Source organism: Podarcis cretensis, assembly GCF_951804945.1.
Source record: "Podarcis cretensis genome assembly, chromosome: 1".
NCBI classification, from domain to species: Eukaryota; Metazoa; Chordata; class Lepidosauria; order Squamata; family Lacertidae; genus Podarcis; species Podarcis cretensis.
Genome location: NC_137170.1, coordinates 3,841,941 through 3,863,796, shown reverse-complemented (window position 1 = coordinate 3,863,796; position 21,856 = coordinate 3,841,941). Strand labels below are relative to the sequence as shown.

At 48.0% G+C, this 21,856-nt stretch overlaps 2 protein-coding genes across 7 annotated transcripts in view; both read left to right on the top strand.

Annotated features, from left to right (window-relative positions):
• The window catches only part of MAP4K5 (mitogen-activated protein kinase kinase kinase kinase 5), a 98,614-nt gene extending 91,536 nt beyond the window's left edge, over nt 1–7,078 (top strand). For 2 of the 3 annotated variants that reach the window (XM_079988101.1, XM_079988100.1), the window contains 3 exons: nt 1,571–1,641; nt 4,342–4,397; nt 5,269–7,078. In XM_079988101.1, coding sequence (XP_079844227.1) covers nt 1,571–1,641; nt 4,342–4,397; nt 5,269–5,356 — 215 coding nt within the window. In that variant the 3' untranslated portion in view covers nt 5,357–7,078. The remainder of the gene's footprint in view (nt 1–1,570; nt 1,642–4,341; nt 4,398–5,268) is intronic. The other variant, XR_013841828.1, reaches the window with a different exon arrangement.
• Nucleotides 7,079–11,651: 4,573 nt separating this feature from the next.
• CDKL1 (cyclin dependent kinase like 1) overlaps nt 11,652–21,856 on the top strand; it is a 33,963-nt gene continuing 23,758 nt past the window's right edge. The window contains exons 1-3 of one of the 4 annotated variants that reach the window (XM_079957060.1): nt 11,652–11,701; nt 12,488–12,664; nt 15,762–16,034. In XM_079957060.1, coding sequence (XP_079813186.1) covers nt 15,867–16,034 — 168 coding nt within the window. In that variant the 5' untranslated portion in view covers nt 11,652–11,701; nt 12,488–12,664; nt 15,762–15,866. The remainder of the gene's footprint in view (nt 11,702–12,487; nt 12,665–15,761; nt 16,035–21,856) is intronic. The other 3 variants (XM_079957063.1, XM_079957062.1, XM_079957061.1) reach the window with 3 other exon arrangements.

The window sequence follows — 21,856 nt, the reverse complement described above, 5'->3', positions numbered from 1 at the left end:
GCGGTAGATTGCATGCAACCCCACAGGCTCAGAGTCTGCAAGACACAAGACAGGAAGATGTTGGAAAGAAAGCCCATAATGACATTCCTCAAATGCCTGGGAGGCTTTCCCTGGTGAGAACCAGCCATTGTTATGGCGGGAATGTTCCTCCTGAAAGCATGTTTGGGCCTTCTGTGCAGCTCCTGAGTGTTCAGAGTGTGTGATCAGTGTCCCTCATTGGCTGGAGGCTGGTGGGAGTTGAGGGGGGCAGCCCGTCTGTTGCCATGACCCTCTGACCTTGGAGGCTTGCGGTGGAGGCTGCAGACAGAGTTCTCTAGCCAGGGTTACAGCTGCAATCCAGAAGCCAGGCCTCTGTGCTGGCATTGAAAAATCAAGAGGCGACAATTGGGCATTGCCTTGGCAGACACTTCCTGGCATTGCCAAAGACCAGCTGTCTCCAAGACATGTCTCTGGACTCCTTCCCACCATTTAATGGACTTCTTACTCAGCATGTGGGGAGGTCTCTCCTGGAATCCCCTCCCCGTGCTCAGCAAGACCACCCCGTGAAACAGCCCTGATTGGCCTTGCCTTGTGTCTTGAGGCAGCGATGGCCGCCAGCCTGGATGGCTTTCAGAGGATTGGACGCATTCAGGTTGGAGAAGACCATGCATGGCTTTCAGCCACGGTGGCTGTGCTCTGCCTGCAGACTTGGAGGCAGCAATGCTTGTGAATACCAGTTGCAGAAGGTATTCAGGACAGGAGAACAGGACAGTCTTGCTTTTTGTGCTCAGGTCCTGCTTGCCGGTGTCCCATTGAGACATCTGGCCAGCCACTCTGAGAACAGGATGCTGGACTAGATAGCCCAGGGGCCTGATCCAGGTGTCCGACTCTTCGTGACCCCCTGGACCATAGCACGCCAGGCACTCCTGTCTTCCACTGCCTCCCACAGTTTGATCAAACTCATGCTGGTATCTTTGAGAACACTGTCCAACCACCTGGTCCTCTGTCGTCCCCTTCTCCTTGGGCCCTCCATCTTTCCCAACATCAGGGTCTTTTCCAGGGAGTCTTCTCTTCTCATGAGGTGGCCAAAGATTCAGGATCTGTCCTTCCAGTGAGCACTCAGGGCTGATTTCCTTCAGAATGGAGAGGTTTGATCTTCTTGCAGTCCATGGGACTCTCAAGAGTCTCCTCCAGCACCAGAATTCAAAAGCATCAGTCCTTCGGCGATCAGCCTTCTTGATGGTCCAGCTCTCACTTCCATGCATCACTACTGGGAAAACCAGAGCTTGAACTATACGGACCTTTGTTGGCAAGGTGATGTCTCTGCTTTTTGGTCAAAACTCTCCACTGTGACCTGTCCATCTTGGGTGGCCCTGCACGACATAGCTCATAGCTTCTCTGGGTTATTCAAGCCCCTTCGCCACGACAAGGCAGTGATCCATGAAGGAGTATTTTATGTTACTTAACATAATTCACAGTCCCACTCAACAACAACAACATCTATACGGACCTTTGTCAGCAAGGTGATGTCTCTGCTTTTTAAGATGCTGTCTAGGTTTGTCATTCTTACCTTATTGCATCTCTCCCGCAGTGTGCCTTCAAGACAGCGTTCTGGCCTTCTGGAAGCACGGAATGCAAGGGAAAAGCTTTAAGTCTGACGAAGTAAGTCTTGGGTTTGGGGAGGGGGGCTTGTTTTCCCAGTCTTGCTGCCCTCCGTGGAAGGAACGTGGTTGCTCTGCTGAGAGAGGGGAGCCCCTGCTGCTCTGGCCTAGTGAAGGATCATAGTTGGCCCATGTTCGGTTAAGATCTTATCACAGAATGTTGGGTGCCAGGTGAGGGGAAAGAGCCTTCTCTGGTCAAGATCCTGCAGAGCAACGGACAGTCAGAATAGAAGGGCAATTGGCCTGACCTGGTGTGAGATGGCTTCTTGTGGGGATGCCTTATTATTATCTTCCAGAGCAACTACCCTATTCCGAACTTAAAAATGGAAAGCGTAATGCTGGTGGTCAACAAAAGGTTTATAGACTGTCTCAAGGCAAATCTAAAAAATGTAGTATAAACACTAACAATTGGGAAACACTGGCCTGCGAGCGCTCCAGTTGGAGAACAGCCTTGACCAAAGGTGTCATGGGCTTTGAAGACACTTGAACTCAGGACACAAGGGAGAAACATGCTAAGAGGAAGGCACGCTTGGCAAATCCACACCGTGATCAACTACCGCCCAGACACCAATGTCCCCACTGTGGAAGGACGTGTGGATCCAGATTGTGCTCCACAGTCATTTACGGACTCATTGTTAAAACCGTGTTTATGGAAAACTTACTTGGCTATGAGGGATCGCCGAAGAAGAAGACATTCTCAAGTATAGGGACTTAAGGGTGGAGGGGCATCAGCAGTCAGGTTTGTAGCCCCCAGAACACATCACAGCTATGAAGTCACAAACAGGCCTTGCTCATTCCCACCACCATGGAGACAATAAGAGAATCAGGGAATTGTAGAGTTGCAAGGGTCTCCCAAGGGTCATCTAGTTGAACCCCCAAATAAAAGCGTATGAAGTTGCACAAACGCACTATACAAAGTTTTTGTGAAGTTTATCATGACGATGTGAAGTGCTATTTATTATTATTATTACTTACAGTTGGTTTATGTTGTTTTACCAGTACAACTGCCCACTAACTCTCGTGTAAGGCTTGCCATGATGGCACAAACAACGTGCTTATGGTTCTCACTTCATTATGGGAGGTACCACTGCCCAGTGGCGTAACACCTTCCTAGGGGCATTGTTTGCGGTCTTTGTGTTGAGTCAGGCCATTGGTCCGTCTAGCTCAATATTGTCGACACTGGCTGGCAGCGGTCTTCCTGGCTTTTAGGCAGGGGTCGTCCCCAGCCTCCCCCCAGGATAGCAGCACATAAGCATTCCTATCTAGCACATTTGGAGAGTGGGAAACATGATATGCACACGTTATCTCAGTAATAAACCTAACAATAACCCTGTAAGGCAGGCCAGGATAATACAGTGGTGCCTCGCAAGACAAAATTAATTCGTTCCGCAAGTTTTTTCTTCTTGCGAGTTTTTCGTCTTGCGAAGCACGGTTTCCCATAGGCATGCATTGAAAATCAATCAATGCGTTCCTATGGAAACCGCCTTCAGACCAGGTCCGGGGACAGTCTGTCCCCCGACCTCTTCTGAAGGCTGGGGGGACGGACGGACGGACAAGGGCTTTTCTTCCCACCGCCAGCCTTCAGAAGGCTGTTCTGAAGGCTGGCAGTGGGAAGAAAAGCCCTTCTCCCCACCTCCCGCCCCGCAAGCTCCGGGGACAGGAGGGCTTTGCTGCCGACCCCCAGCATTTTAAAAGCCCCCGGGACAGCGGAGGTCTTCTGAAGGCCGGCGGTGGGCGAAAGTCTTTGCTCCCCCGCGCCTGCCTTCAAAAGCCCTCCGGGACAGCGGAGAAATGCGCTGCGCTTCTCCGCTATGCCGGGAAGGCAGGCGGGGGGGAGCAAAGACTTTTGCCCCCCGCCGGCCTTCAGAAGAGGTCCAGGACCTCTTCTGAAGGCCGGAGGGGGGCGAAAGGCTTTGCTCCCCACCGCCAGCATTTAAAAGAGGTCCCCGGAGATTTCCCTATGGGCTTTCTTCTTGTGAAGCAAGCCCATAGGGAAATTCGTCTTGCGGAACAACTCAAAATTCGTCTTGCGAGTTTTTCGTTTTGCGAGGTGTTCGTCTTGCGAGGCACCACTGTAACAGCTTGCCTAAGGCCACAATGAGTCTGTGGTTGAAGTGAGATGGGCTTCCCAGTTCACACGAGAATCCTGCCCTTGGGCCACTACACTGTCGTACAAATTAAATGTAAGATACAACAAATAGCAATGCAACAATAATGTATATGGATAGATTTCTGTTTTGGCCTTTAGTACTGAGTGCTACAAACATGAGTCTGACCAAACTGCGGGAGGCAGTGGAAGACAGAAGTGCCTGGCGTGCTCTGGTCCAGGGGGTCACGAAGAGTCGGACACGACTAAACGACTAAACAACAACAACAACTGAGTGCTGCTGCACTCAGTTCCAGCGCAGAGGCAAGGAAAGAGTGCCTGGGCCTGACATCCATTCCCAGGTGGCTTAAACCAGAGGAGCAGAACCTGGATGGTGTCAGACTCCAGCTCCCTTGACCCCACCCAGCGTGGCCCAGAAGTCAGGAATGGTGGGAGCTGGAACCCAGCAGCATTGAGCCATGGTTCAGTAAGCTGCGAAGGTTGCTTCTGAACTAACTTGCTGTGCATTTTGTCAACAGTGACCGGACTATTTGACTCAACCCTCCTCCGCAGTCTTAGCTGGCTCAAGTGTCCCTTTCTCTGCCCCTTTTGCAGGTAACCCAGGAGATCTCAGACGAAACTCGGGTGTTCCGCTTGCTGGGCTCCGACAGGTGAGCTGAGAAGAGCCAAGCCTGTGCTGGGGTCTCTCACAGGGGTGGGGTGGGGGTTTTCTCCTGGATTGCCCCCTTGCTGCCTCCCCCTGCAGAGCGATGCTTCTGAATTTTCTCACCTTAACACCATGCTTCTCTGTCTATGCCCACATTGGGTTAATGTTCAAGTAATTATTTATTAAATTCATATGCCACCCACATACCACCGAAGATTTCAGGGCGGTTCGCAAGATAAAAATACAGGATAGAAGATTAAAAATACAAAATAAATAGTTCAAAGCACCAGGATGGTGTTGGAGTGGTTATTAGATTTCCAATCTTTCTGCATTAGAAAACTTCATGGCCACTTTCTTAAAAGAGATGCCTTTTCCCATGTCATGGGATGCATCCAGCAAGACGCACGCTTGTAGCATGTTAAATTATTATTATTATTACAGTGTTACCTCCAGTTGCGAACGGGATCTGTTCCGGAGGTCCGGCTGTATTCACAACCAGAGGATGGCTTTTGCGCATGCGCATGGCGCAGTTTAGCGCTTCTGCTCATGCGCGTGGTACGTAGAGCGCTTCTGCGCATGTGTGCGCAGCGAAACTCAGAAAAATACTTCCAGGTTTGCCGCATTCACATCCCGAAGTTTACGTATCCAGAGGGATACGTAAGCGGAGGTACGACTGTATTATTATTATTATTATTATTATTATTATTATTATTATTAAGTCCGATGTTGCATTACAGCTCCCAGCGCCCACGGTGGCTGGTGGCAGTCAGTGGGAGTTGTCGCCCCAACATCATGGGTGTGGTGCCAGGGAACACGGCCCCAGGGTGCCCACTTGCAGTGAAGGCTAACTTGCTCGTTGCTCCTTCCCCTCACAGGGTGGTGGTGCTGGAGAGCAGGCCAACCGACAACCCAACGGCCCACAGCAATCTCTACATTTTGGCCGGCCACGAAAACAGTTACTAGGCAACCGAAACCCGACTCGGAACCGCCAGCCAAGGAATACGTCACATAAGGAAGCAGCCCTCAAGGAAATGCTATCCAAGCCGGACTCTCCCTCCCTCCCTCTTGCGCTCTCTCTCTCTCTCTCTCTGTTTTCTCCCTCCCTCTCCATTTGCTCTACTGTGTCAATATCTAAACGGACCCATTTTTTTAGGAACGAGAGCCAAACGTCGCCTGGGCGTCTTGCAGCTGGGAAGCAGCTGATCTGTCACTTGCCACTGTGTGGTTGGTTATGTTGAGTTTGCTTAATAAAAGCTACGAGGTTAATAAGCCGCTCTGGTTCGTTAGGCCCAGGCGCTTTTTTGGGGGGGGGGCGGATCCCAAATGCGTTCACGGTGCCATGCGGTTCTCGACGCAGACTTCTTTTGTCTTCTGGTTAAAATACCAAGGCTGCCGCTGCCTTCCAATCTTGTGGCAACGCCAACTTTTGAATGCTGGTGGCCGAGATCAAAATCAGGAACATTGAGGCTGGCGGGGAAGGCGGGTGCGCTTTTGGGACACACCCCCCCCCCATGGGGAAGACTTCCTACGCAAAGCCCCTCTGGATCTTGTCCAAATGATCCGCTTTCAAGAGGTCATCAGCATTCCTGGGATATCGTGGGGTTTCTGTTTTTTAACGCAACTGTTCTCTGTGGGTTTGTAAAATAGACTATTTAATCCTTATTTATTAATCTGCTGCTAGGGTCGTGTGATGTATCCTAACTTCTAGCACATGAAGGTTGCAGAGCAGCTTTTGGGGGGGTTGAGGGAGGGCGGCCCCTCCCCCTCCCCGTCTTTATACAATTGTACAAAGAACCTGGTATTCATTTCACCCTTTTTGCCTCTTAGATGAAGCCCGTCGTCTGAGGGAGGTGTTTATATATAGATAAATATATATATAGGGGGACGCAGGGTGGGAGGAAAGACCTTTTGGCTATTCCTGCAGAAATGCTGTTTTGTACAAGAGTCTTTTGTAGGGGTTTTTGCTTGTGGGATTTGTTGCCAGAGGGAGCGTGTGGCAGAAATGCAAAGCCGTATCTCCGTGAGGAATCAAGGGTCCCTAGATTGGCTGGAAAGATAGATTGTGTGTGAGAGAGAGTGTGTGAGGGGACCACACAGGTGTGTCATCATCAGGAGCTCCTGAGAATGTACGGAGAAAAGGAGATGAAAGGAAAGCTCATCCAGGTCTTGGGAATCCCTGGATCCCCACCCAATGCAGTCCAGGTGTGGTGGAGGTCTCGGTTCAGGCTGGGTTCAAGGCCGATTCCAGAGGCCCCCTGGTCCTTGCAGCTGGGTCCCTGGTGCGAATCATCCCTTTCCCTGGAAACATTCCCCTTTCTGTCACGACAGATGCCAAACCGGGAGCGCAGGAAGCCACCGACTGGATGAGCCTTTCTAAAACTGCTTTCAGGGGAGAGCTTTTTTTAACGCTTCACGGACACATATTTTATTTATACTGTGCCAGAGGAGAAAAGGCAGTGCCTGGAAGAAAGGAACTAGATTTCCCCCAGACTGGGCGAGTTTCGAAAGGGTCTGTTTTTTTAAAAAAAACCCGGTGGTATAGTATAAATATATATATAAGGCGCAGTATTGTCTAATAAACCTTGGGGAATATCCTTTGTTCCATTATCCCTTTCTCAAGGCCCTCATCCATGTTTCTCCTCCCCGTCTCCCTTTCATCCATTAAAGTATCCTTTTTGCTCCTGATTTTTGTCTGGTTTCATTCATTACCCTTTAGTGGTTCTGCAGAGGAACACAGGGGGGGGGCATGGCTCTCTCAGCAGAGCAACTGCCTTCCATGCAGGAGGGCCCAGGTGGGGGTCTCTGGCGTCTCCAGGTGGGGCTGGGGGTGTCGTCTGAAATTCTGGAGAGCCACTGCCAGTCTGTGTAGGTAATATTGAGTTAGGCGGACGAGTGGCTTGGCTTGCTACAAGGCAGCTATGTTTACAAGGTAACCATTCTGCACTTCCTGCTAATTTGGTAAAGATTTGGATTCCCCCGCCCCCATAAGGAAAAGCTACCACATCAGGGATATTGCATCATTCCAGAACTTCGCAGAACTGTAAATTTGGAAAGGGACCCCAAGGGGCATCTAGTCGAACCCTCCCGCAGCTGTCCCATACGGGGATCAAACCTGAAGCCTTGACATTGTCAGCTCCACACTCTAGCCAACTGAGCTATCCAGGCACAATATACCATTGATGGGAAGGTGTGGTTCATTCCCCAGCTAGCAGGACCACTGGGATGTCAGAGCACTGCTCTCCAGATGTTTCAGACGAGTAATAGTAATAGTAATTTATTATTTGTACCCCGCCCATCTGGCCAGGTTTCCCCAGCCACTCTGGGTGGCTTCCAACAAAGATGTAAAATACATTAAAATGTCACACGTTAAAAACTTCCCTGAACAGGGCTGCCTTCAGATGTCTTCTAAATGTCAGGTAGTTGTTTATCTCCTTGACATCTGGTGGGAGGGCGTTCCACAGGGCGGGTGCCACCACCGAGAAGGCCCTCTGCCCAGTTCCCTGTAGCTTTGCTTCTCGCAATGAGGGAACCGCCAGAAGGCCCTCGGCGCTGGACTACAAATCCCATAGTCAGCACTGGAGTGGGAGTTTTAGTCCAGCACAACCCGAGGGCACCAGGTACCTGGCAAAGGCCGGTGTGGAGTTTGGTTACATAAGGGTCACTGGATACTGGCCGTGCCATCCCTGACATCAAGCATGACGACACTCCCCCTGCCCATGTCAAAACAGGAGCGTTGCCTGTAAAGATTAAAAGCTACAGTGGGAGCCAACATAAAGCAGAGAAGCCCCTGCTCACTCTGGCTCCCCTGTTTTCAAGACCCAAAGGGCTTGTTGGGCACACCAACCCCTCTCTGCCTGACCTGTGGGACTCTTGTCCCCTGGGGACACCCATCACCAGCTCATAGCTGTCAACTTCCAGATTTGAAAACAAGGGACCAGCAGCCTCGAAAATAAGGAATCAGCAGCAAAAATAAGGGATTTTGCTTAGCTTATACAGAAATCCGCCATTGATGGAGCCAGGCTGCTTTTGCTGCCACTGACTGTGTTTTGCAGGGGGTTGGACTAGATGATCCTAAGGGTCTACATCTCCGACCAAAGAAGAGTGGCAGACAAAACTGATGAACGACGTCGAGATGGCAAAGCTTCCAGGCAGAATTAGAAACCAGGAAGAGGACCTCTTTGATAAAGAATGGGGAAAGCTTATAATTTAGTTGAAAAGCTATTGTAGAGAGTTACATACATTGGTAGGATTGACAGAAAACTTGTAGTAAAAATTTGAACTATGGATGGACAAATGATTTATAAAATTAGAGTTATGAAAGGGATGCAGAGGAGGAAATCACTACATTAAGATGCTGCACTGGTTGGAGGGGATGCTAAGCAGCATGTTGGGGCTGCCGTCGTCCTGGCGCGAGGAGTTCCATAGGCCCTTCCCCGCCCGAGAGAGAGGGAGGGAGAGAGAGACTCACCCATGCTGCCCGTGAGCCCAGCATGAGGCGGTTGCAGTGCCACCCTTCTGCGTCCCTCCCCATACCCTCCTCTTCCTCCTCCCTCAGGCCGCCTCCTCAGCTGCCGCCGCCGCTGCCCCCTCCAGCTTCCCCAGGCAGCGCGGCGGAAGTCTCGCAAGAGAGGGGCTGCCTGCCCGCCCACCGCCACCCGTCTCCTCACGACGCGCCCCTGAGGGGGAAAAGGGAGAGACGGAGACGTGGCAGCTCGTGCACTCGCTCTCTCGCGGCGGAGGACCCCGAGCCGCTGCTTCCCTCCTGAGCCGGGCGAGCATGAAACCCGGGAAATTTAAGGGACATCATCAATAAGGGACAGCAGCGGGACACGGCGCTGGGATAAGGGAGTTTCCCGCCAAATAAGGGACGGTTGACAGCTATGCACTGGCTCTGCTCCACACCTCCTTCAATGGTTTTCATCTAGCTAGGTGGCCTCTTGCTTGCCTGGACGTGTGTGTGTGTGTGCAGAAACTTGCTGAGTTTTCCCTGGCAGGAATGCAGCCATGTACAAAGCTCGGAATCCTACCTGTTGCTCCGCCCACTTCCTGCCTCTGGCCCCGCCCTCACATGTATGGGTCCTTAAGGGGGTGTGGCCTTTGGCCTGAAAAATGTTCCCTATCTAGGGATAGGATTTTGTGCAACAGAAAGGGTACCTGAAGACTGGTACCAGGTGCATCTCCTTAACAGCAGCATTCTGTAGAAGGACACCACCCCCAGTTGGAGCACGGACTTTTGAAGGGCTTTTTCTGAAGACCACAGGGCCCGGGCCGGTTCACTTATTAATCTAATCAAGGGGGAGGGCCAGTTTCTAGCTGATGGGAGTTGTAGTCTGAAAACCTCTGGAGGGAACCAGCTTGACAAAGGCTGCCCTACAGGGAAGGTAGAACCTATTCACTGTGGCCATTGGCGAATCGGGATTCAAGAGGACCTTGACGGAGTGGAGACCTGGGCACAAGCTAACAAAATGAACGTCAACAGGGACAAATGTCAGGTTCTGCCCTTAGGAAGAACCAGAAGCACAAATACAAGGCGGGGGACATCTGGCATACTAGCAGTACATGTGAAAAGGATCTAGGGGTCTTGGTGCACCACAAGCTGAACATGAGTCAATCGTGTGATGCAGCAGCAAAAAAAGTGAATGCTATTCTAGGCTGCATCAGCAGATGTAAAGTGGTTCCTCAGGTTACAGACGCTTCAGGTTACAGACTCCGCTAACCCAGAAAGAGTACCTCGGGTTAAGAACTTTGCTTAAGGATGAGAACAGAAATCGTGCTCCGGCGGCGCGGCAGCAGCAGGAAGCCCCATTAGCTAAAGTGGTGCTTCAGGTTAAGAACAGTTTCAGGTTAAGAACAGACCTCCAGAACGAATTAAGTACTTAACCCGAGGTACCACTGTATAGTGTTCAGTTCAAGGGAAGTAATATTCCCAACCTCTTCTGCCTTGGCCAGACCACACTTGGAATACTGGGTCCAATTCTGGGCACCACAATTTAAGAAGGACATTGACAAGCTGGAAGGTGTGCAGAGGAGGGCAACCAAGATGATGAAGGGTCTGGAAACCAAAGCTGATGAGGAACGGTTGAAGGAGCTGGGTATGTTTAGCCTGGAGAAGAGAAGACTGAAAGGAGATATGAGAGCCATCTTCAGATATCTCAAGGGTTGCCCCATGGAAGAGGGAGCAAGCTTCCAGATGGGTGGGGTATAAATAATAAATTATTATTATTATTATTATTATTATTATTATTATTAATGATCCAAACCAACAGAACCAGATGCACAAATATAGGATGGGGGACACCTGGCTTACTAGCAGTACAAGTGAAAAGGATGTAGGGGACATAGTGGACCACAAGTTTAAAATGAGCCAAGAGTGTGATGCTGCAGCAAGAAAAGCTAATGCCATTCTAGGTTGCATCAAGAGAAGTCTAGTGTCAAGGAAAGTCATAGTTCTGCTTGATTCTGTCTTGGCCAGACCACACCTGGAGTACTGGGTCCAATTCTGGTCTCCACAATTTAAGAAGGACATTGACAAGCTGGAAGGTGTGCAGAGGAAGGCGACCAAGATGATCAAGGGTCTGGAAACCAAGCCTGGTGAGGAACGGTTGAAGGAGCTGGGTATGTTTAGCCTGGAGAAGAGAAGACTGAGAGGAGATAAGATAGCCGCCTTCAAATATCTTAAGGGCTGTCACACGAAGGAGGGAGCATGCTTGTTTTCTACTCCTCTGGAGGGTAGGACTCGAACCCATGGCTTCAAGTTACAGGAAAGGAGATTCGGACTAAACATTCAGAAAAAAACTTTCTGACAGTAAGAGCTGTTTGGCAGTGGAATGGACTCCCATTCCCTCTGCTTCCTTGGAGGTTTTGAAGCAGAGTTTGGGTGTCCATCTGTGCTGGATGCTTTAGCTGAGATTCTTGCATGGCAGGGGGTTGGACTAGATGAAATTGGGGGTCCCGTCCAACCCTACAGGTCCAGTCCAAGTGGGTGCCCTTCGCCACCTCCACCGTCTCAGCTGCGCGCTGCGCGAGGAAGGCCGTCGAGGATTCCTTGCTCTGCCCCAAGGAGTCTCCTGCTTCTGCCCAGCGCTTGGAGGGCAGTCTGTGCCAACGCAGGGAGACGCCTGCCTGCCTGCTCAGCCTCGCTCCTCCCGGGGGCGGGCATCGCCCCCTCTGCCCAGGCTCCGCCGCCCGCCCTGATTGGCTGCTGCGCGCCTTTAGCGGCTCCGCGCAGAGCTGCGCCCGGACAGAGCGAGAGACGACGGCGCTGGCGAGAGGAGGAGCGCGCGGGGCTGGCGGCGGAGGCAGCTGCAGGCAAGAGAGGCGGGAGGGAGGCGGGGGGGGGTGTAGAAAGAGCAAGGGGTCCTCTGAGCGCGTGCAGAGTGCCCAGCACCGGAGGGTTGCGCCAGCCCCAGGCGGCATGCCGGTCTCCCCCAAACTGCGCTCAGATGCTCCTCTGCGCTCTGGCTGCATGGGAGCCGACTTCTAGTTCCAAGGGTCCTTTGCCCCCCCCAAAATAAAATATTTGAAAGTGGTGCCCCCCCCTAAGTTGATGGGCACCTTTCAGATGATGTTTGTGTACTGCATCTTGTGATTATGTGGGACAGAGCTTACCTGCCCCCACCTAATATGTTACTCAGGTTGGCACCGCTAGCTGCCTGGAGGGGAGAGTGCCCCTGGGCATGTGCAGAGGGCCCTTTAGCGTGGGGATACTTTTCCTGCTCCAAGAGGAGCTCCCGTGGTTGAAGCTGCTTCGGAGGGGAGGAAGGTGTGCCAGGAGAGCCTTTTGGCTGGCAACAAGGGAGGTGGTCCCAGCAGAAGGGGGCTTGGGGGCTGCCTTTCCTCCCGGCTGCCCTTTTGCCCCTTCCCGGTGGCGGCGCAGGGTTCCCGCTGCGGGCGATGCCCTTCTCACCTCCTGTGCTCCCAAGGAGGCTCCTTCCTTCTGCAGACAAGGAAAGTGATCCACGAAACAGGATCCTGCCCGCCTCCTTTTTAAGAAGAGGCCCTTGTGGGTTTGCTGCTGATCTTGAAGCTGCCCGCAGAGCCTGCCTTGGCAACCTGCCTTCCCCCAAAGGGCCTGAATTAAATTTTAATTTCCAGACGGGCCTTCCTTTCGCAGGAGGAGGAGGAGGAGGAGGAGGAGGAGGAAGCTGGCCTGAAGATGCAGAGGCTGCTGGAGCCGCCCCAGAGATCGGCTTTCACGGCTGAAGCCACCGGCTCCTTGGCTTTGCGCTGACGACATCCGCGCCACCTCTGCCACAGGGTGCTCTCTCCCAAGTAAGTCCATCTGTGCCCAGTGGCGCTTATGCCAGAGCAAATGTGCGGGCCGTTGCTGGCTTAGAGGCAAGACTGGCTTCTCGTGGTGCTGGGAAACCTGCTGGGAGCTGCAAGGATTCTTGTGGCCCAAAAGTGGAAATCCCAAGAGTTACCAACCCTAATGGAGCAGCAGACGAAATTATTCGAGTTTATTGAATTGGCAAAAATGAGTTGTAAAATTCGAGACCAAAAAGTGACAAAGTTTGAGGAGGAGTGGAGTAAATTTGTCGTGTATATGCGAAATAACTGTAGAAGTTTAAAAACTGTAGCAGGGCTAACATAAATCTTGTATATAGAATGTAATTAAGAATCTGCAGGAATGGATGTAAATTGGGAAAACCAAAGGAGGGAAGGAGGAAGTCCGGGCGCGAAATTACGCAGGGTAAATAAGAAGATAAAAACGGTTGAATGTTAAATTTTAAGTTTTATTTAATTTTGTTTTGTTTTTGAAAATCAATAAAAAAGTGTACAGTAACCTGAAACCCTGCTGGGAAACAGCCTACAGTGCTAGGTGCACTATATGAATTACCATCAGCAACAGGGCCAGAATTAGGTTCAATGCGGCCCTCAGCTCCTGAAGGTAATGGGGCCCTTTCTATGTCCAGCTGTGCTTTGCCAACAACAAATTGCCGCTGTTTTTGTGTGCTGAATATATGCTATATGGTAATTTATGGACCCGACAGGTATCTAAAGCCATTTGCACATGTTGCCATGCGACCAGTCCATGCAGAATGTAGGCACCCTATATATAGAGAGGAGCAAACCAGTGATGTTTGAGGGAGCAGGCTAGCAGGCGGGGCCCATTATTTACATCACAGGAGCCTACACAACACAAAACACTGTTACTGTATGTAGGTTTTATTTTATTTGTTTTTTATCTTGTATTTTGGAAATGTACATCCAGGTGTGTTTTTTCCATTGAATTTTTTTGTGGGCCCCTAAGAGAGTGGGGCCCTAAGCTAGAGCTTGTCTAGCTTATACAGTGGTACCTCGGGTTACAGACGCTTCAGGTTACAGACGCTTCAGGTTACAGATGCTTCAGGTTACAGACTCCAACCCAGAAATAGTACCTCGGGTTAAGAACTTTGCTTCAGGATGAGAACAGAAATCAGGCCCCAGTGGCGCCGCAGCAGCAGGAGGCCCCATTAGCTAAAGTGGTAGGTTAAGAACAGTTTCAGGTTAAGAACGGACCTCTGGAACGAATTAAGTTCTTAACAGAGTACATAAATCCGGCACTGGTCGGCAATGAGATCTCCTTGATAACTAAACAAACGATTACTCCGTCTTTCCACCTGGCGCTTTTGCAAACAGAACAGGATTCAGAAAGCAAATAACCTCCTTCTCATCTCTTAACATCAGCCTGGAGCTGCATTGCCAAATCCTGGAAGTCTTAATAATTTGGACTGCTGGTACTCTAAGGCTTGGCAAATCACCCTCCGGGAAGTGATGTATCACAAACTAAGAGCAGAGCTTAAATGGCTGGTTTTTTAAATACGTGGCATGATTTTATTTCTTATTCAAATATTGAGGCACCTGGTCATTCGGTGCCATCAGTGCATGCAAATGTCTGGCTCATTTAAGACTATAGAGAAACTTCATTCTCAGTAATGATGGCATTCCCAGCTGGAGATAACTTATTTATATTTATTATTTGTAAGGGGAATCTGTGTGTAAGTTAATACTTGATTATTCCATTAGAGCTGTGCTGTGTCTTTGAACCTTTTTCCTTCCAGGCTGTGACACTTTATGGTTTAAATTTTCAATTATTTGTTTTATTTATTTGTGTCATGTTTGCACTTTATTTGGTTAACTAATCAATAATATGCCTATATATTTAAAATGAATGGCCTTTGGCAATCTTAACCTCACTTAAAACAATTTGAAAATGTAGAACAACTCTGTGATGCCATCACTGTGGAGACTTCATTTTATTTTTCAGTTTTTCAAATTAACAATAATAATCATCAAATACCATTGCATACATAATTGTTTAGACTTCCCTCCTCCCCTTCCTTGGTTCCCTATACAAACATTTTAAAAACTTCATCTCCTCCTTAACTCTTTTTACTTATCACTCTCTATATTTCTTCCAAAATCACCTTTAAACTGCTAGATTTTAAATTAATCCTGCTAAGGTACTTAATTGTTTACAGTTTTAGATATCTCCCCCATTCTTTGTTTAAAAACTCTTTTTTCTTGATTTCTGAATCTTCCCGTAAGTTTTGACATTTCTGCAGGGGCCATTACCTTCGCCATTCTTCCTTTGGAAGACTTCATGGGTGACATAAATGACTAGGAGCGCACAGAGTGTAAATTTTGTCAGGGGAGGAGAGTGGGATTTGAAGAGGAGGGTTTAACCAGACAAATGCAGCTGTGTATTAAGCTGAGTTTCTGTAGCTCAGCTTACCCGAGACTGGATCTCCCCAGATGTTTTGATCTACATCTCCCATCAGGTTCAGGGTTGGCGAGAGTTGTACTGTACTCCAGAACATCTGGAACAATAACAATAACAATAATTTATTATTTATACCCCACCCATCTGGCTGGGTTTCCCCAGCCACTCTCGGCGGCTTCCAACAGAATATTAAAATACAATAATCTATTAAACATTAAAAGCTTCCCTAAACAGGGCTGCCTTCAGATGTCTTCTAAAAGTCTGGCAGGTTTGCAAACAGTGTTGTATATCTAATGAGGCCAGTTAAAAAGAAAGGCGTTGTTAAAAGAATTCCCTACTGCTGCTAATTTGGATCACACCTCCAGGACCCCGCCCATTTATGAAAAAGAAAAAGGCGCCAAAATGGATTTTGCATGACCACAAAATGATGTATCTGAAGAAGTGTGCATGCACACGAAAGCTCATACCAAGTACTAACTCAGTTGGTCTTTAAGGTGCTACTGGAAGGAATTTTTTTATTTTGTTTTCACAAAATGATGGAAAGGGTCTGCTATAATCTGTGTTCAACTCCTGAGAAATGCCATCCTGTTTTCCTGTGAACTCTAAAGTTTCTGCAGCTGCTGACAGAGTGTTTGCTGTTGTGGTTTGCTCTCGTTTTTACAGGTTGAAAACATCACTGGTCACCTGAAGGATTCAGATACCCAAAAGGATAAATTAATTGCTGGGTGTCGCTTCGACTCTGGGCGGTATTTCCGTATCGTATTTGCAATGGAGAAATACGAAAAAATCAGCAAGATTGGCGAAGGCTCCTACGGGGTGGTGTTCAAGTGCCGGAACAGGGACACTGGTCAGATTGTGGCCATCAAGAAGTTTCTGGAATCAGAAGACGATCCCGTTATCAAAAAAATTGCCCTTCGGGAGATCCGCATGTTAAAGGTAATTTCGTCAGAACCTCGTTGTGGGGAATCCAGTTAAACGAGGGGCTGCCTACAGATTCATTTCCCCACAAATTAAATAATGTTCTTCTTTTTAACCAATCTTATTGACTGAATGATTTTAAGTTTAAAAAAGAAGACGAAATCATCTGCACATCACAGCATAGGTATATTCCCTAATACGCTAACTTTTGTGGAGCTTTGTTTGGTTAGAGACCTCCACTGGGAAATTTGGGCCGGTGCGAAATTCAAACCATGCCTGTGCTTTGGTTCTGGTAAACTTTTGGAACCTGCAAAAATCTGATAGATTGGGCTACTACAATGCGCTCTATGTGGGGCTACCTTTGAAGGTGACCCGGAAACTGCAACTAATCCAGAATGCGGCAGCTAGACTGGTGACTGGCAGCGGCCGCCGAGACCACATAACACCGGTCTTGAAAGACCTACATTGGCTCCCAGCATGTTTCCGAGCACAATTCAAAGTGTTGGTGCTGACCTTGAAAGCCTTAAAGGGCCTTGGTCCAGTATATCTGAAGGAGCGTCTCCACCCTCATCATTCTGCCCGGACACTGAGGTCCAGCGCTGAGGGCCTTCTGGTGGTTCCCTCGCTGCGAGAAGCAAAGCTACAGGGAGCCAGGCAGAGGGCCTTCTTGGTGGTGGCGCCCTCCCTGTGGAACGCCCTCCCATCAGATGTCAAAGAGAACAGCAACTACCAGACTTTTAGAAGACATCTGAAGGCAGCCCTGTTTAGGGAAGTTTTTAATGTCTGACATCTTAGTGTATTTTTGGTCTTTGTGGAAGCCGCCCAGAGTGGCTGGGGAAACCCAGCCAGATGGGCGAGGTACAAATAATAAATTATTATTATTATTATTATTATTATTATTATTATTATTATTATTATTTGAATGCAAACCGTATCAAATCACTTTCCCATCACGGCATCCCTGCCTGCCGTCCCTTCCTTTCTGGCAAACTGGGAGAAGCTGGCTGGTTTGAGATCTGGCGTCAGAAGCTGCCATTGGCCAAACATTGGGTCTGGCTGATGGTGACTGGTGTGGCCACCCCATTCTGCCCGCCCAGCTTTTGCGCAGTTTCTGCTGCGCAGGAGAACTTCCCTGGGAGTGTGCACCTTGGAGATCCAATCTCTTTCTAGCCCAGCCTTTGCCATTCTGGCGCCCTCCGCACTGCAACCTCCATCATCAACCCCTGACAGCATCTTTATTTCTTTTTTTGTTTGCATTTTATTTATTTATTAACATTCTTATATCACATTGGTAAACACTGTCATATTACATTACAGGACTTACTATAATATAATTTCCAACATGTATACAAAAATTATATACAAATTTTATATACCTAGAAAGAAAAGGAAAAAGAAAGAACAAAGGAAAAAAACAATTCCCCCCCCCAAAAAAAATCATATACATACCAACACACTAGACTTTCCGTCTTTCCCAGTGTATATTCTTTTTTTACAAATGAATGTACTCTTATTATTGCACATTTCTTTACATATTATCTAATACATTCCTGTATCAATATGTGCTCTTAGTCTTATTTCTCAACTCAGTCTCTCACCACCGTCAATCAAATGCTAGCACAGATAGCGAACCTTGACTGTATTTTTGAACGTATGTTTTATATCTATCCCACTTTTCCATAAATTTGTGTTTTGAGTAACAGGGTATTTGTTAACTGCACCGTTTCAGCAAATTATTGGAGCTTGTAATGCCAGTCCGTTATTGTCGGCGCTTCTTGTTCCTTCCAGCCCTTTGCCACCAAAATCCGAGCTGCGCCCGTTGCACATAAGAGCCCCTGACAGCATCACTCGGGCTGCTTTGCCCTTTAAGGACATATCCCACATCTCGGCTTTGTCTCAGGGTAGTGTTCTGAGCTTAAGGGACGTGAGAGCTCAACGCAGCCGCTGCTGTTTCCCCCCTTGCTAAGGATATATTTCCCGTCTCCCCTCTTTGTTGTGAACGGTTTTAAAGCCCAGCTTGGTGTCCCAGGGTGCAAGAATGTGTCACCTAGGAAACATCAGGGGGGGGGCTTGGGGGCGGCTTTTCCTGGGAGACGCTGGCCGAGCGCGCTAACTAAGCCATCTTACTCTGTGGCTCCTAATCTCTGGTTTCATCTTGGCGCATCTCCCAGAGCCCTTGGCATTCTCGCCGGCATTGTTGTAGGAACACAAGGAGCAGGCGGTGTGGTCTCCTTGGGCTGAATGGTCTGTGCTCTGCTCCCAGCAGGGAAGGATAAAATTGTAGAGTTGGAAAAGGGGCTCCAAGAGTTATCTAGTCCAACCCCCCTATAATGCAGGAATAGGCAGCTGTCCCTTACGGGGATCAAACCTGCAACCTTGGCGATATCACAACTGAGCTATCCAGGCCCAAGTATCACCTCTGGTGGAGATTTCCCTGAACCGCGGTGTAACGTCCGATAGAGGAACTGTCTAGCTAGAAGAGCTTTGTTTGCTCATTAATATTGTGAAATAATAATAATAGGGACGTGGGTGGCGCTGTGGGTTAAACCACAAAGCCTAGGGCTTGCTGATCAGAAGGTCGGCGGTTTGAATCCGCACGATGGGGTGAGCTCCCGTTGCTCGGTCCCTGCTCCTGCAATCCTAGCAGTTTGAAAGCACGTCAAAGTGCAAGTAGATAAATAGGTACCACTCCGGCGGGAAAGTAAATGCCGTTTCCGTGCACTGCTCTGGTTCGCCAGAAGCGGCTTAGTCATGCTGGCCACACGACCCGGAAGCTGTACGCCGGCTCCCTCAGCCAGTAAAGCGAGATGAGCACCGCAACCCCAGAGTCGTCCACATCTGGACCAAATGGTCAGGGGTCCCTTTACCTAATTATTATTATTATTATTATTATTATTATTATTATTATTATTAATACCCCGCCCTTCCTGGTTCAGAAAACCAGGCTCAGGGCAGCTAACAACAAATTTAAAACACTTAATTGATGCAACAAAAAACAGTTTAAATTCAGAATTCAAAAATCAATTTCGGGGGGAAATCCACCCAATAAACATTAGATGATCACCAGGGTTAGCTGGCTAAATTAGTCCTATCTGGGCCAGCAAGGAGACCAGGGGAGAATTAGCTGTGGGATCCCAGAGAGGGGAATCCTCATAAAAAGGAGAGGGAAGGAATGTGATTAAAATACCCCTGAGCTTCTGCGATGGTGCAGTACAATATTATACCTCTTGCTGTTTTCTTTTGCAAATTGTGAATATGTGTAGTGTGGACCTTTCACCGATGGGGCAAGCAGCTAGGTGCCAGAATCCCCCTCTTTTCCTGATTCGTTCCCTACCTGTTTCCACGCCCAGAACTTCTGTCTCCAGGTGGTGACAAGGAGATAGGTGCTCTCCCTGATGTTTAGTTGTAATCTCCTTCCTTGTAACTTTTTTTTATTAAAAAAATACTTTATTCCAAAACCGAAAAAGAATTACAAATATCAAATTCAAAATCCATATTCATTTTGTAGCATAAGCCGATTACATAGTTGACTAGATTAAAATATACCTAATTGCTATAGACTTCCCTTTGCTATATATAAATGCAACGCAATGAGAAATATTATATTAGAAATTTTTATAAATTCCCCTATACCCCCCACTCCCTTTCACCCATTTGTGAGCTCAATGTATTTTTTTTTTTAACTTCTTCCATCTTGTTGTGTTGTTGGAGTTTAATAATTATTCAGTTGGTTCTTTTATTATTTCCTTGCATACCCCTGCATGGTTTACACATTATCTATTAATATTCCAGTTCCGGAACCATATTTTTTCCTTCCTTGTAACTTGAAGCCACGGGTTCGAGTCCTACCCTCCAGAACAAGAGAAAACAAGCTATATATATATATATATATATAATATTTATTCCAATTTTAAAGATTACAAAAAAGACAAACAATCCAAGAAAAAAAAGAAAAAGAAAAAACACACAAATCCAACCTTCCCATAACTTATTTTTCATCTGCTTGTTTCCTTGACCTCCTCACACCTCCCTTTTTTGTATTCTAGTTCAATTAGATATTTCAGCAAATCCTTTCCATCCTTGTTATTATCCTAAAAAAATTATCTTGATATACTATATTTTTACATTCTCCTCTTTCACTAATTACCAATCCATTTTTACTTAATCCTTTATATCATTTCTGCTAAAACCACAGAACTTCATTCCAACATCCTTCTAACATTCCTTAATTTTACAATGTTTCTGTAAATAAACTTTAAATTTCTTCCAATCTTCTTCCACCAACTCTTCTCCTTGGTCTCGGATTCTGCCAGTCATTTCCGCCAGTTCCATGAAGTCCATCACCTTCATCTGCCATTCTTCCCGGGTGGGTAAATCTTGTGTCTTCCAGTACTTTGCAATAAGTATTCTTGCTGCTGTTGTGGCATACCAAGAGAAAACAAGCTTGCCCCCCTTGAGCTGGTGTTGGCTGCAGATGCACTTCTAGGCCTTGGGGTCCCAAGGCGCTGGACTACAACTCCCATCATCCCTAGCTAGCAGGACCAGTGGTCAGGGATGATGGGAGTCGCAGTCCATGTCGGGGGACCCAAAGTTGAGAAAAGCTTTTTCTGGGCTATCCATGGCGGTGATGGGATAAGAACAGAACACCAGCCCATCAGGCCTCTCTAAGTGAAGCATCCTGTTCTCACAGGGCCACCCACAGGTAGGATTTGAACACAAGAGCATCACTGTCTCCAGTGGCATGGAGTTCCACAGTTTAACTACGTGCTGTATGAAGAATTGGCTAGCTACCACCCTCTCCCTTTGCACTGTGTCTCAGGCGCAAGGCTAGCCGATGACCCAGACTATGCAAATGGTAGCCTGCAAATTAAAACACATTCTGCATATTATTATTATTATTATTATTATTATTATTATTATTATTAATCTGTAAGCTGCCTTGGGTCCCTGTCATGGAAAAAATGTCATCATTTTAATAATAATTTCAAGCAAGAAGCTTTGCAATCAGAGCCTGTTGCTTTTTCACCAGCCTTGCACTCTTAAAGGACCGTTCCCGACACTCTCTTCTGGCCTGCAGATGTCTGCATAACTTTTATCTGCCGCATCAGAGTCGCCGTTTCCTTGGTGCGAGATCTGCCGCGGGTGACGGCCGTTACCCACCGTGGACTGTGCCTGCCATAAGTCTTCCGTATACAATATCCTGGCACAGAACTTGAGTCACTGCCCATCCGCTAAGAGCTGGAGATTAGGCCGTTCGCAGGAATTTGCTTATCGTCGAAGCACAGAATTGTACAGCAGGAAGGGACCCCGAGGGTCATCTATCCCAACCCCCTGAAATGCATGTCATGCACATGACAGGTGCCCATCCAACCTCTTGCTTGATCGCATCAAAGTTCTATCCATTCCAGAGACACCTGAAGCCTGTTAGAGCCTGGCAGAATGGAAATATTTTCTGCAGGCATTTAAATGTTGGCACAGAAGGGGCTCGCTCAGTCTCCAGTGGCAGGGGGTTCTGCAGATGATCTCAAGGATCATGCTGGGATAGAAGGGTTCATGGGGCGTCCCTGAGACACCCCGGTCCTAAGCTGTTCAGGGCTTTGTAAATTACGGTAATACAAAAACCTTGAACCCGGGTTGGTAGTTAAGTGCCTCAGCTAAGCCTGCCTTCCCCCAAACTGGGGTCAATATCAGATGTTGCTCCTTTTAATTATTATTTAATCAATAATTAAATCAATAATTTAATTAATTACTACTCGTATAAATAAATAAATAAATCATTAATCTGATTATTAATCTAGTTAATTAATTAATTAATAAGTTGGTTGTCAATCAAACTAACA